General features: G+C 42.8%; 1 protein-coding gene across 3 annotated transcripts in view; it reads left to right on the top strand.

The window, feature by feature from the left end:
* Positions 1–14,383, top strand: part of MIA3 (MIA SH3 domain ER export factor 3) — a 60,149-nt gene that overhangs the window by 17,907 nt on the left and 27,859 nt on the right. For all 3 annotated transcript variants that reach the window (XM_060246166.1, XM_060246148.1, XM_060246158.1), the window contains exons 4-6: positions 56–2,933; positions 11,462–11,740; positions 12,388–12,527. In XM_060246166.1, coding sequence (XP_060102149.1) covers positions 56–2,933; positions 11,462–11,740; positions 12,388–12,527 — 3,297 coding nt within the window. The remainder of the gene's footprint in view (positions 1–55; positions 2,934–11,461; positions 11,741–12,387; positions 12,528–14,383) is intronic.

The raw sequence follows: 14,383 nt of genomic DNA, 5'->3' as shown, positions 1-14,383 counted from the left end.
TGTATTCCTTAAAAATCCCTTATGTAATTAAAAGTGTCATTTTTCCCTCTTGCAGGAAACAGATTTTGTTTGTTTTGATGGAGGCAAAGACGATTTTGAGAATTATAATGCTGATGAACTTTTAATATTATCAGAGGACATGATAGCTAGTGATGCTGAAACTAAGCTAGAAACTGAAAAGGAAGAGGAGACTGAAGGGGCTGATCCTGTGGAATCCATTGATCCACAGACTGATGATATTGACATGGACTCAGAAGAAAGCAGTGACAACCATGTCAGAATGGATGAGCAGGACAATCTTCTTTTTGAAAAGGATGAGAATGTAGAGGGAGCTCTTGATTCCAAGAGTGAGAACCTTGCTGTAAATAGTAATACAGACAATCCTCAGGGAGACCAAAGTGCACATCAACTTTCGGAAGAAATGCAGGAAACTTTAAAAGTGCCAGAACATGAAAGTGCCAAAACCTCTAGTATTTCTCAGGGTGAAGCTAAACAATTAGATTATGGAAGCAAAGATGATGGTGCTTTTACACTTCTACCACAAGAAGTATCAGAGGAGCTGAAAACAAAATTTGGCTCAACTGCAGATGCGCTTGTGTCTGATGATGAGACAACTAGCCTTGTTACATCACTTGATGGCAATCTGATGGAAGACGTGGATGACTCTTATGATGCAGAGAAACTGAAAGAATCTGAGGAGCAGTCAGAAGAAATTCCTTTGCTATCTTTCACAGAAGAAGTTACATCTTCTGAGGACCCAAAGGCTGGAAAGATGTTGCCTGAGGGCATCCATAGCTCAGAAATGAGTGATCTTGATGTCGCTGGGGAAGCTGTCAAAAAATCTATTGAGAAAAAAGATGACTCTGGTTTATTAATAAATCTAGGGGATACAATTTTTGCAATTGTCAGTGGAGGTGAAAGAACAACTGATGAAACAAATGGGAAGAGGGCTGATTTAGAGGAGGAGGAAGATGAGGAGGAGGATGATGAAGTGGTCCTAATCAACAAGAAAGAAAATATGCAGATTCATTCAGAGGAGACTTCATCAAAAAATGACCCCTTGACATCACATAATCACATTACAAAGGAAATACAAAATGGAGATGTCCAAGATCCTAAGGAACAAAGGTATAAAACCCAGGACTATGAGGAAGAGCATTCAAAAAGTGAGGCAGAACCTGATATGCAGAAACAATTGCAAAGTACACCTATGCATAATTTTGGTGCCTTTTCTAATTACAGAGATGGCCTGGAATCTAAAGTATCTATGGAAACAAAGGAAGAAACTGTAAAACCACCTATGGGTGACATCAAAGATGATCCAGAAGGCCTTTCTCTTCATAAAATAATACAAGATGAAGAAAGTGAGAGCATTTTGGAGGATGGCTTGGAAAATGATACAGAACACAAAATAGTATGGGAAGAATTAGATGAAAAAGATGATGAGAATGTAGAATCTAAGAATACAGTACTGCAGGTGCTGGAAGAACTTACGCATGAATATCAACATGACCAGGATACCAGTCTCTTCACAGGTAAAACAAACCATGACACACAGCAAGGTGAAGAAGATTTTGAACTAACAGAGATCATTAGTAAGGAGAAACAAACAAATGCCTCTGCTGTGGAAAATATTCCCACTGAGGGAAATACTGACTTGACTATCAAACAATCCAAACAGGAAACTGAAGACCAGTATTTAAATGACCATGAGGACATTACAGGAAATATTAAGAAGCAAACAAAAGAGAAAACATCTGTTATTGAAAAATCCAGCTCCACACAGCATGGAAATTTTACTCAGCAAAAAACTGTTCACAGTGAAGATGAACGCACGAACAAAGTTATTGGTATAAATACAGGTAGAGAGAAATCCTCTATACCAGCAGTCCAGTATGTGGAGACTGATGCTGAAGAAGATAACTTAGAAGAATTGGAAGAGGAACTGTTACAGGATGAAAATGCTATTAGTGCAAAACTATCTAAAGAGAGACTTGCAGAGGAACAGAGTTTTTCACTAGATGTTCAAAGTAGCAGCTCCCAAGTGGAAATGCCAAATGATGCTATTTCAAGAGCTACTAATCCTGTTGATGAAATGGGAGAAGAAGCAATGACAACACTTGAGCAGGGTGAAAAGGATGACAGCATGCAACATTTGCACGAAGAGTATGAAAGCATGCAATTACATGAAGTTTCTCAAATGACTGAAATGATAGAAGACCAAAAAGAAGAGCAAAAAGAGGTAGAGCAATCAACGTTATGCAAAGTGGAAAATTCTGTGGTTGAAGAAAAAAATCTATTCCAGGACACAGAGGACAATATGTCAAGCCATTTAAATATTTCCGAAGTAGACGACAAGGATGATTTTAATGAAACACAGGAACATCTTGCTGAGAATATTCTACAAAATGAACTTGCAGACAAACACCGGCATTCTCATGATCCCTCCATGCCTAGCAGTATCTCAGAAAACAAAAAGGAAGCTGTAGAGCCAGAGTACAGTGAGTCAGTGAGAGAACTCACTATAATGAAGGAATTTCTTGATGAAAAACGTGTTGCACGCTTACAAAAATATCTTGGACAGCAACATGTTTTCATGATAGAATCCTTGTTTCATGACATGGAGCTGGAGTTAATGCTTGCTCAGAAACAGAATAACCACCATGAGGAGATTGAAGATGCTTTGGACCAGATCCTGGAATCTTCAGAATCAAATATTCTGGATGCTGTGGACAAGATTTTAGATTCAAGGGAAACAGAAAATAAAGAAGAAGTGGGGAAAGAAATTGATTTGTTTGATGAAGAAGCTGCCTTAATGGATGATATTCAGGAACTAATGTATTCGCTAAGACACAAATATTCTCCCTTGAATGAGAGTGTTCCACTTGCATCCACCCTAGAATCAGAGATGGATTCCAGTGTGCTTATTACAGGTAAGATCTTAAAACGAATTAACAACACGGCTTTTTAAAAAGGCCAGATATGTAGTCAGATAGGACTCTACAAATCTAACACTGACATCTGGAAAGGATTTTCCAAATTCAAACACTGGTCTAGGACAGTTGCAGGTGGGGCATTTTCAGGAAACTGATGGATGCCAAATCACAATGAAAGCATAAACCAGTTAGTGCTTTCAACTAATTCCCTAATTCCTGATTGAAAACATGGGAAGAGAACTCCACCTCATTTTTGTGCTTCAGTCCAGCGTTCTAGCTTCTTCAGCTTCCCACCTCCAAATTTCAGGTGATTCTTTCCTTGCTGCTCACTGCTATTATTGCTGAACTGCACTTTGATCATAGTACTTCACATAGAGCACAATTATCCCCAGTGTTGAAAATGAGGGGAAAATAAGACTATGAGATCATTCCACATAATGATACTTTCCTTCAGAAGTCCTACTGTTGCACTTCATTTGCAAATGCAGCCTCTGAGATTACTTTAGCAAAGAAAATGATAAGCCTTCTCCCTGCCCTCCTGTGCTTTTTTCTCACTCAAGCTGTTTTTATTCTTATCCTCAAGCTGCTTTTACTTCTGCTGGTGAAAAAGTACAGGTTAATGAAAGTTTTTTTCAGCCAAAGTAAAGGATGCTCAGAGTGGCCTTTTTCCAGCAAGAAAATGGTAGGGAATGAAAGCCTCCCCTCCTGTACAAACTGATCTACATTTGTGAAAGAAAATATGTTTAAAATAAGAAGTCTGGGAGTGATACTGGATGCCTCCCTTTCCATGGAGGCCCAGGTCACAGCAGTTGCTCAATCTGTCTTTTACTAACTTCAGCAAGTCAAACAACTAGCACCCTATCTGACCCCCCAAGACTTAGCTACAGCAATCCATGCAATGGTCACTTCCAGGGTGGACTACTGTAACTTGCTCTATGTAGGCTTGCCCTTGGGGTTCATGCGGAAACTCCAACTGGTGCAAAATGTGGCAGCACGGCTGTTAACTGGATTGCCTGTATGGGCAAGCGGTCGGCTGATGCTGTGCAAATTGCACTGGTTACCAATTGAGTACCGGATCCGCTTCAAGGTTCTAGTACTGACATTTAAAGCCTTACGCAGCCCGGGACCAACATACCTGTGGGACTGCCTCTCCCCGTACGATCCCCGAAGACTATTTCGATCTGCCAGTCAACATCTTGCCATCTCTGGCCCAAAGGATGTCCATCTTGCCTCAACCAGGGCCAGGGCTTTTTCAGCCCTGGCCCCGAACTGGTGGAATCAGCTCCCCATGGAAAGCCAGGCCCTAATGGACCTGCTACTATTCCATAGGGCCTATAAGACGGAACTGTTCCACCAGGCTTTTGGTTGAGGCAGGCAGGAGTCCTCTCTTATTGTCCAAACCATCTACTGCCTTTGCCCGCAATGATTTACCACCTGAACTATTATATTTGGGCCTATAACGGTGTTTAATCTGCAAAATGTGCCCATCCCACCTGTATTACATTTTATTGAGTTATGAGGTGTTGTTTAATTGTAGAGTATTAATTTTATTGTTGTATTTTAACTGTTTTTATGCCTGTAATCTGCCCTGCGCCTATGTGGGAGAGGGCGGACTATAAATCTAAATAAAATAAATAAAAATAAATATGTAGTTCAGGCCTTAATAAACTCTCTGTGCCTTTAGGAGCCAAATTAATTTTTTAACCTTCAAGGTTTTATACTTTAATGACCATATTTTCTAATTATTACTGCCATAGTACCTAATTTTAGCCCCTTCACTGTTTCTTATAATTTTATTAAAGCTATGACAGAAGTGTTATATATAAATAAATATTGGAGTAATCCCTGGTTGTCTTCACCACAACTAAAAGCTCACCTCTAAACCCAAACCTAACTTCCCAGTTTTCAATAATTCCATCATTGCTTACAAAATAATTGAGTATTTGAAGGTCATCGGGAAAGCAATCAGTTAAGAAGTTAATTCATTCAACACCACTGAATAGTATAAAGTTAATTTTCCCCATAAATGTAATGACAGGAATGCACATTTATTTTTACAACACAATGTTCAGATGCACAATAAATGAGCTTTGTACTTCCACCAGGTATGGAAACATACTACAGTAAAATAAGGAAAAGGGTAAAAGTCGGATCTACACGGATCTTCATGAATTCATATGATTTTTACATTGCAATGAAAGCAAATCACTTTAATCCTATAGATCCTGTCTTAGACTATAGGCAGGACCACAAAAATCATGCCTCCACGAATTCGTGGCGCCTCAGCAATGCAAAAACTGGCTTCCAAAGCACGGATCCTCATGAATTCATATGATTTTTATGGTGAAATGAAATCAAACCACCATCATGTTGTAGATCCTCTCTTAGACTATAGGCAGCACCAGAAAAATCATGCCTCCACGAATTTGTGGCGCTACAGCACTGAAAAAACATGTTTCCAAACCACGGATCCTCGTGGATCCTCGTGATTTTTGCTTTGAGCCACCCCAAGATAACCAGCCAATCACATATCATGTCCATGGGCAGATGTTGCACCACAGAAATCGTGGATCCACGGCTTCATAGCAGCGCCAGGGACCAAAAACTTGGTTTTGAACCATGGATCCACATGATTTCTGCTTCGAATCCCCCCAAGCCCTCAATCGAATCACATATCATGTCCATGGGCAGATGTTGCACCACAGAAATCGTGGAGCCACGGCTTTGTGGCAGCGTCAGGGACTAAAAACTTGCCTTTGGACCACGGATCCTCATGGATCCACATGATTTCTGCTTCGGATCCCCCCAAGCCCTCAATCCAATCATATAACATGTCCATGGGCAGAGTCTGCACCACAGAAATCGTGGATCCACGGCTTCGTGGCAGCGCCAGGGACCAAAAACTTGCTTTTGGACCACGGATCCCCATGGATCCATGTGATTTTTTCTTCGGATCCCCCCAAGCCCTCCATACAGTCACATATCATGTCCATGGGCACAGTTTACACCACATAAATCATGGATCCACGGTTTCGTGGCAGTGCCAGGGACCAAAAACTTCCTTTTGGACCACGGATCCTCATGGATCCACATGATTTGTTCTTCGGATCCCCCCAAGCCCTCAATCCAATCATATAACATGTCCATGGGCAGAGTCTGCACCACAGAAATCGTGGATCCATGGCTTCGTGGCAGCGCCAGGGACCAAAAACTTGCTTTTGGACCACGGATCCTCATGGATCCACGTGATTTTTGCTTCGGATCCCCCCAAGCCCTCCATCCAGTCACATATCCTGTCCATGGGCGCAGTTTACATCACATAAATCATGGATCCACGTTTCGTGGCAGCGCCAGGGACCAAAAACTTGGTTTTGAACCACGGATCCTCATGGATCCACATGATTTCTGCTTCGAATCCCCCCAAGCCCTGAATCGAATCACATATGTCCATGGGCAGATGTTGCACCACAGAAATCGTGGATCCACAACTTCATGGCAGCGCCAGGGACCAAAAACCTGCTTTTGGACCACGGATCCTCATGGATCCACGTGATTTTTGCTCCGGATCCCCCCAAGCCTTCCATATAGCCACATATCATGTCCATGGGCACAGTTTACACCACAGAAATCATGGATCCATGGTTTGGTGGCAGCGCCAGAAATAAAAAACTTGGTTTTGAACCACGTATCCTCATGGATCCACATGATTTCTGCTTCGGATCCCCCCAAGCCCTACATCCAATCACATATCATGTCCATGGGCAGAGTCTGCACCACAGAAATCATGGATTCACAGCTTCGTGGCAGCGCCAGGGACCAAAAACTTGCTTTTGGACCACGGATCCTCATGGATCCACGTGATTTTTGCTTCGGATCTCCCCAAGCCCTCCATCCAGTCACATATCCTGTCCATGGGCAGAGTACGCACCACAGAAATTGTGGATCCACGGCTTCGTGGCAGCGCCAGGGACCAAAAACTTGGTTTTGGACTACAGATCCTCATGAATCCTCATGATTTTTACTTTGGGCCACCCCAAGCTCACTATTTAATCACATATCATGTCCATGGGTAGAGCTTGCACCACAGAAATCAGATACACAGCTTCGTGGAAGCGCCAAAGAGCAAAAACTTGGTTTTGGACCACGGATCCTCATGGTTCCACATGATTTTTGCTTTGGATCCCCCCAAGCCGTCCATCCAGTCACATATCATCCCCATGGGCAGAGTTTGCAGCACAGAAATCATGGATTCACAGCTTCGTGGCAACGCCAGGGACCAAAAACTTGCTTTTGGACCACGGATCCTCATGGATCCACGTGATTTTTGCTTCGGATCTCCCCAACCTCACCATACAATCGCATATCATGTCCATGGGCAGAGCTTCTACCACAAAAATCATGGATCCACGGCTTCGTGGCAGCACCATGGAAGAAGAACTTGGTTTTGCACCATGGATCCTCATGAGTTTACACCCCAGAAATCATGGATCCTTGGCATCGTGGCAACATCATGGAGCGAAAACATGGCTTTGAAGCACATATCCTCATGGATCCTCATGATATCTGCATTGGCTCATCCCAAGCTCACCATCCAATCTCATGTTGCGTCCATGGAAAGAGCTTGCTCCACTGATATAATGGATCCACGGTTTCGTGGCAGCACCATGGATCCAGAACATGATTTTGAGGCCCGGATCCTCATGGGTCCTCTTATGAGAAGATAGGAATCTTGGAAAACAATTTCACAGTAGACCTTTATTCCTGGTTTAGCAGTGTCCCCAAACTGACATTCTACACCAGGGGTGGCCAACGATAGCTCTCCAGAAGTTTTTTGCCTACAACTCCCATCAGCCCCAGCCATCAGCCATGCTTGCTGGGCTGATGGGAGTTGTAGGCAAAAAACTTCTGGAGAGCTACCGTTGGCCACCCCTTTTCTACAATAAAATCATAGAATTGTATAGAATCATAGCGTTGGAAAGGACCTCCAAGGTCATCTTTGGCGCTTCCACGAAGCTGTGTATCTATGATTTCTGTGGTGCAAGCTCTACCCATGGACATGTGATTAAATAGTGAGCTTGGGATGGCCCAAAGTAAAAATCATGAGGATTCATGAGGATCCGTAGTCCAAAAGCAAGTTTTTGGTCCCTGGCGCTGCCACGAAGCCGTGGATCCACGATTTCTGTGGTGCAGACTCTGCTCATGGACATGATATGTGATTCGATTGAGGGCTCGGGGGGATCCGAAGCAGAAATCATGTGGATGCATGAGGATCCGCGGTTGAAAACCAAGTTTTTGTTTCCTGGCGCTGCCATGAAGCTGTGGATCCAAGATTTCTTTAGTGCAAACTGTGCTCATGGACATGATATGTGGCTGTATGGAGGGCTTGGGGGGATCTGAAGCAGAAATCACGTGGATCCATGAGGATCCGTGGTCCAAAAGCAAGTTTTTGGTCCCTGGCGCTGCCACGCAGTCGTGGATCCACTATTTCTGTGGTGCAACATCTGCTCATGGACATGATATGTGATTCGATTGAGTGCTTGAGGGGATCCGAAGCAGAAATCATGTGGATCCATGGTTCAAAACCACGTTTTTGGTCCCTGGCACTGCCACAAAACTGTGGGTCCATGATTTATGTGGTGTAAACTGTGCCCATGGACATGATATGTGGCTGTATGGAGGGCTTGGGGGGATCCGAAGCAAAAATCATGTGGATCCATGAGGATCCATGGTCCAAAAGCAAGTTTTTGGTCCCTGGCGCTGCCACGAAGCCGTGGATCCACGATTTCTGTGGTGCAAACTCTGCCCATGGACATGATATGTGATTGGATGGAGGGCTTGGGGGGATCCAAGGCAAAAATCACGTGGATCCATGAGGATCCGTGTCCAAAAGCAAGTTTTTGGTTCCTAAAGCTGCCACAAAGCCGTGGATCCACGATTTCTGTGGTGCAAACTTTGCCCATGGACATGATATGTGATTGGATGTAGGGCTTGGGGGGATCTGAAGCAGACATCACGTGGATCCATGAGGATCCGTGGTTCATAACCAAGTTTTTTATTTCTGGCGCTGCCACGAAACCGTGGATTCATGATTTCTGTGGTGGAAACTCTGCCCATGGACATGATATGTGACTGTATGGAGCGTTTGAGGGGATCCAAGGCAAAAACCACATGGATCCATGAGGATCCGTGGTCCAAAAGCAAGTTTTTGGTCCCTGGCGCTGCCACAAAGCCATGGGTCCATGATTTCTTTGGTGCAAACTCTGCCCATGGACATGATATGTGTCTGGATGTAGGACTTGGGGAGATCCGAAGCAAAAATGATGTGGATCCATGAGGATCCGTGGTCCAAAAGCAAGTTTTTGGTCCCTGGCGCTGCCACGAAGCTGTGGATCGACGATTTCTGTGGTGCAGACTCTGCCCATGGACATGATATGTGATTGGATGGAAGGCTTGGGGGGATCCAAGGCAAAGATCACGTGGATCCATGATCCAAAAGCAAGTTTTTAGTCCCCGGCGCTGCCACGAAGCCGTGAATCCACGATTTCTGTGGTGCAACATCTGCCCATGGACATGATATGTGATTGGCTGGTCATCTTGGGGTGGCCCAAAGTAAAAATCATGAGGATCCATGAGAATCCGTGGTTTGGAAACATGTTTTTTCACTGCTGAGGTGCACACGAATTCGTGGAGGCATGATTTTTCTGGTGCTGCCTATAGTCTAAGAGAGGATCTACAACATGATGGTGGTTTGATTTCATTTCACCATAACAATCATATGAATTCATGAGGATCCGTGCTTTGGAACCCAGTTTTTGCACTGCTGAGGCTCCACGAATTCGTGGAGGCATGATTTTTGTGGTCCTGCCTATAGTCTAAGACAGGATCTATAGAATTACAGTGGTTTGATTTCATTTCAATGTAAAAATCATATGAATTCATGAAGATCCGTGTAGATCTGACTTTTACCCAGACCCATAAAATAATTGCTGCCAATATTAGGTACCACAATGAAATTTCTAGTCGCATGGTGACCTGGCATTTGTTGACCAATGGTGTAGTTGAGGCCTAGGCCTTCATTTTCACTGGGATAATTTGCCTAAGATATTTCAAACTGGAGGTTGCATATGTTTACATTACTGGATACTCCTCCAGAACCCACAGAAAGCTAGTATAACCTACTTTTCTCCTATTTAAAAAGCATATTAAGGCCAAGTCTGAGAATACCCTGTTTATATAAGAACTGAAAGCCTCATTGATGTTCAGTACAAAATGGTAATAAGGTTTATTTATTAAAACATTTATATACAGCATTTCCTCATAGTTCAAGGAGGGTTACAATAATAGTTAAAACATTTTCAGTTAAAACCAAAAATATGAAACCCAAAATCTCTTCCCCCTCCCCAATTTAACATTTGCCTGCCATTCAAACCCCCTCAAAAGGTTATATAAGGATTGCCAGCTTCAGTGTTCTTGAGGGCAGACAGTGGTCCTCTATGGACCTTCATAAATTATCTGGAAGTATATTTTACTGACAAGCTGAATCCTTTTATGGGTGTGATTAGTTAGCATTGTCTGGCAGGAAGGGCTTCACAATTACAGAATATATGCTCTCAGGCACAGTATTATAATATGTATATGTATCTATTATATACCTGTTACATGTAAAATCAGAACAACAATACAATATTAAAATGTGGGGTATTGAAATCTAGTACACCATGAAAACCTTTCTCCTTAACTATGATAGTGGGGGAAAATGACCATAAATTGAATAAATTTGATAGAACTGACTGTTGACACCAGGTAGACAGACAATCATGTTTTGTGTTTTTCTAATAAAACAAGAATGGGCATCTTTTCAGTTGCATAATTTCCAAATCATTTTCATAAGGTTCTGATTGTTAATTCCCTGCTAATGGAAATGTATTCTGAAACAGTTATTATTTTTTTTAAAAAAGATAGCTACTCAAAGTCTTTACACAAACTAACAAACATTTTCTCTTGAAAACAGTACTGTAAGCAAACCATATTTTCAAATCCTTCTCTGTAGTGATAAGGACTAGCAGCTTATTTTCTTTAAAACAGAAACAAGAATTCTTTTACTTTTAAGAAGATCCCAAGTCTTATTTATTTATTTATTTTATGATTTGTATCCCGCCCTTCCCACAAAGATGGCTCAGGGCCTTGCAGGTGCTGTTTTACATACTTGCAGAGAAACTTCCAAGACAATCCTAAACCGTTGGACCATTCAGAGTCCATTGAGGTCACTGGGCTTAGAAGTGTGTAAATTTATTTAGGACTGTACTGTTAGTGTCTCACACTACTAATATTTTATGTTTTAGATCATTTTGCTAAAAATACTTAATTTAGTATCTGTGAAGTGGGCCTAAGCTATTTTCAAGCAAAGTAGGCAGCAGGGTAAGCTGTTATGTAACCTTGTAGGGTAATACTTGCTAACACTTTTTAACAATCATAGGTTCCAGTTGAGAAACTAAAATGAGAGCTAATTTTTCTATTCATTGCAGCTAATGCAAAACAAACTGAAGATGACAGGCATGTTATTCAAAGCTCAGCAGAGAACACAGATCAAAACCTCCCACCATATACAGAGCAGATGTCAAAAGAGCAAGCTGTTCTTCAGCTAGATGAACCAAAAGAAGATGTGAATGCTTTGGCAGAGTCTGGAACTGAGGATGAAACAGAAGGCAAGGATATTTTTGGCAGTGGGAAGAAATTGTCCCACATGGATGCAACTTCTGAACCAACAGATTTAAGGTCAAACACTAAAGAAGATTTTATTACAGGTAACTTTCCTGGTACTTTTGTCCTTGCTTATTTAGTTTTTTAAAAAAATTAAAATCAAGGTGGCTGACAACTGAAATAGTTAAGGAGAATTAATTTTCTAAAAATTATTCACACAATATTCAAAATTGTATCTTTTGGTAACAGCATTATTGTCGTGATTGTTGGAAACATATGCAAACATTTTTGAGTATTCTTATTAATGAAGGGATAAAAGCTAAAATCCCAATCCAGCAGTTTCGTACACTTTCATTTTTCTGAAAGAGATTGTTTAAAGTGCATCTCTTCATAGGCATGTATGTATAACAGATGCACACAGAAGTATGCATAGGGTTGTGAACTGAGTCATACTGGTGTCTAGAAATCAAGCCCCTGCATCCTGCAGTACAAGCCAAGCTAAGATGATTTTACATTACTTCCTCAAAATCAACCAATCAGTGCATCCAAAGACTTTCAAAGACCTGGACCCTCTACAGATGAAAGACCTCTGCTTCACATGCCTCTTTAGATCTAGAATGAAAGTATGGTTTTTCTCTTAGCAGTGGAATAAGAGTTTGATCAAAATAACTTAGACAGATCTTCAGAACACACTGCCAAAATACAAAAATTTTATCAAAATAATTAATGAATTAATTATTTTAAATCTAAGGTACACCTAGTGCTAAAAGTAATGTCATGGAAGAGCACAGTAATCCATCAGAAGCAGACTCTGCTGCTCCACAAATTCTAGCTGCCTTGGATGGTGCAATCCTTTTAGCCAAAGAAAATATGCGACCCATCACAGAGATTGTAAGTATTTCATCTGTTTAAACTTTTTATCTAATTTTTGTTTGTGTGTTCCAAAATCAGCTTTGTATAAAAAAATCCAGCAGTGTTCAATAACATTTTACTCCGAAGGAAATGTTCACAGGATTAAACTGCATTCTCAGGTACATATATAGCTCAATTTCAGAGTAGTTAAATTCAAAACATTTCAGTAGCATTTACTTATAAGTAAGCATGCTCAGGATGGCAGCCTGACTTTTGAAGTAAGTTATGTGAGTGTTTGGTAAGGTTTAAACTCACACATGTATTGAGAAGTGCAGCCTGCTGAGATTGCTGTAAGATTTTCTTAAACACACTTGCTTGTAATATGCAGCCTACCAATTAAATTAAGGGGACATGTGTCCAGTGTACTGCAGCTAGGGTTGCCAGTTCCAGGTTGAGAAATTCCTGGAGATATGAAGGCTGGGGCCTGGGGAAGGCAGGATTTGGGAAGGGGAGGGACTTCAGCAGGCTATAATTAACTTGTTTTATGTTGTATTTAACTGGATTGTTGTAAACAGCCCTAAGTCCCACACAAGCAGGGAAAGGCAGTTTAAAAAAATCTAATCTAATAATAGTATTGCCATAGAGCAGCAGTTGTGCCGGTTCCTACCTACAAACTATCCTGCATTCACTGGAGTTTCTCAAGGATTTAAGGGTGGTCGTGGTAAAAGCAAACCGTGATGCTTCTGGGGCCAGCCTTTCCAAGCGGGCTTCAATCGCTAGCGAAATGTCCCTCCCCGCTTCCCGTAAGAACCACGACGGCCAGTTCTCTTCCGGATTCCGCATCCTGCCTCCGAAGTGCCGGCACGGTGCGATGACGTTGATGTCACGAGGTGTCAGCGCGAGGTGACGTGGCCTTGCGGGAGCAGGCGGGGGAGGGCGGGCAGCGGGTGTCAAGAAAGAGACAAAAGTTCACCGCTGTCGCCTTTTCGCCCCTCTCCCCCGCCCCCCGCCGCCCTATGGAGCCCGCCGTTTCCTCCAGCCCCACCGGCGCTACGGCGCTATTCCTGGGCCCGCTCTCCCGGGGCTACACTTCTCTCACGGGCCACCTTTTGCAGGTGAGAAAAAGGTGGGGGAGGGGGACAACGAAGCGAGGAAATTCCCGGTCGCCGGAGCTTCAGCTGCCGCATATGTGTGCTTTTTCAGGGAGCTCGCAGCCCTGTTCTTTCTTTCTTTCTCTGGCTTGTCTTCCCAGGGCTCCAGATTGCACATTTAAAAGGAAGTAGTTGTCCTTCGGGCCCCACAGCACCCCCTCAAAAGAGCTGGGGCTAGGGGCGAGATTTTCCGGGTAGGCCTATAGAGAAGTTGTGAGGAGAAACTAGGTTATAATGTAGAAATGAGAGAGATGAGAGATCTTTCTCCCCCTTCCGTCACAGAGGAACAATTTTGAGTCTCAGCCTTCCTTTCTCTGGTTTTCTCTGCCCCGCCCCCTTCAGGATACCTGCCACAAGATTTAGGAAATAGTTGGCTTGTTCTGATGGTGCTGGGAAAGTCGCCGGAGCTTCAGCTGCCGCGTATGTGTGCTTTTTCAGGGAGCTCGCAGCCCTGTTCTTTCTTTCTTTCTCTGGCTTGTCTTCCCAGGGCTCCAGATTGCACATTTAAAAGGAAGTAGTTGTCCTTCGGGCCCCACAGCACCCCCTCAAAAGAGCTGGGGCTAGGGGCGAGATTTTCCGGGTAGGCCTATAGAGAAGTTGTGAGGAGAAACTAGGTTATAATGTAGAAATGAGAGATCTTTCTCCCCCTTCCGTCACAGAGGAACAATTTTGAGTCTCAGCCTTCCTTTCTCTGGTTTTCTCCGCCCCTCCCCCTTCAGGATACCTGCAGCAAGATTTAGGAAA

The sequence above is a fragment of the Heteronotia binoei genome, chromosome 1 (genome assembly GCF_032191835.1).
Source record: "Heteronotia binoei isolate CCM8104 ecotype False Entrance Well chromosome 1, APGP_CSIRO_Hbin_v1, whole genome shotgun sequence".
Lineage (NCBI taxonomy): Eukaryota > Metazoa > Chordata > Lepidosauria > Squamata > Gekkonidae > Heteronotia > Heteronotia binoei.
Note: the sequence above shows the minus strand (reverse complement) of the source record. Positions and strands in the feature narration are given on the sequence as shown.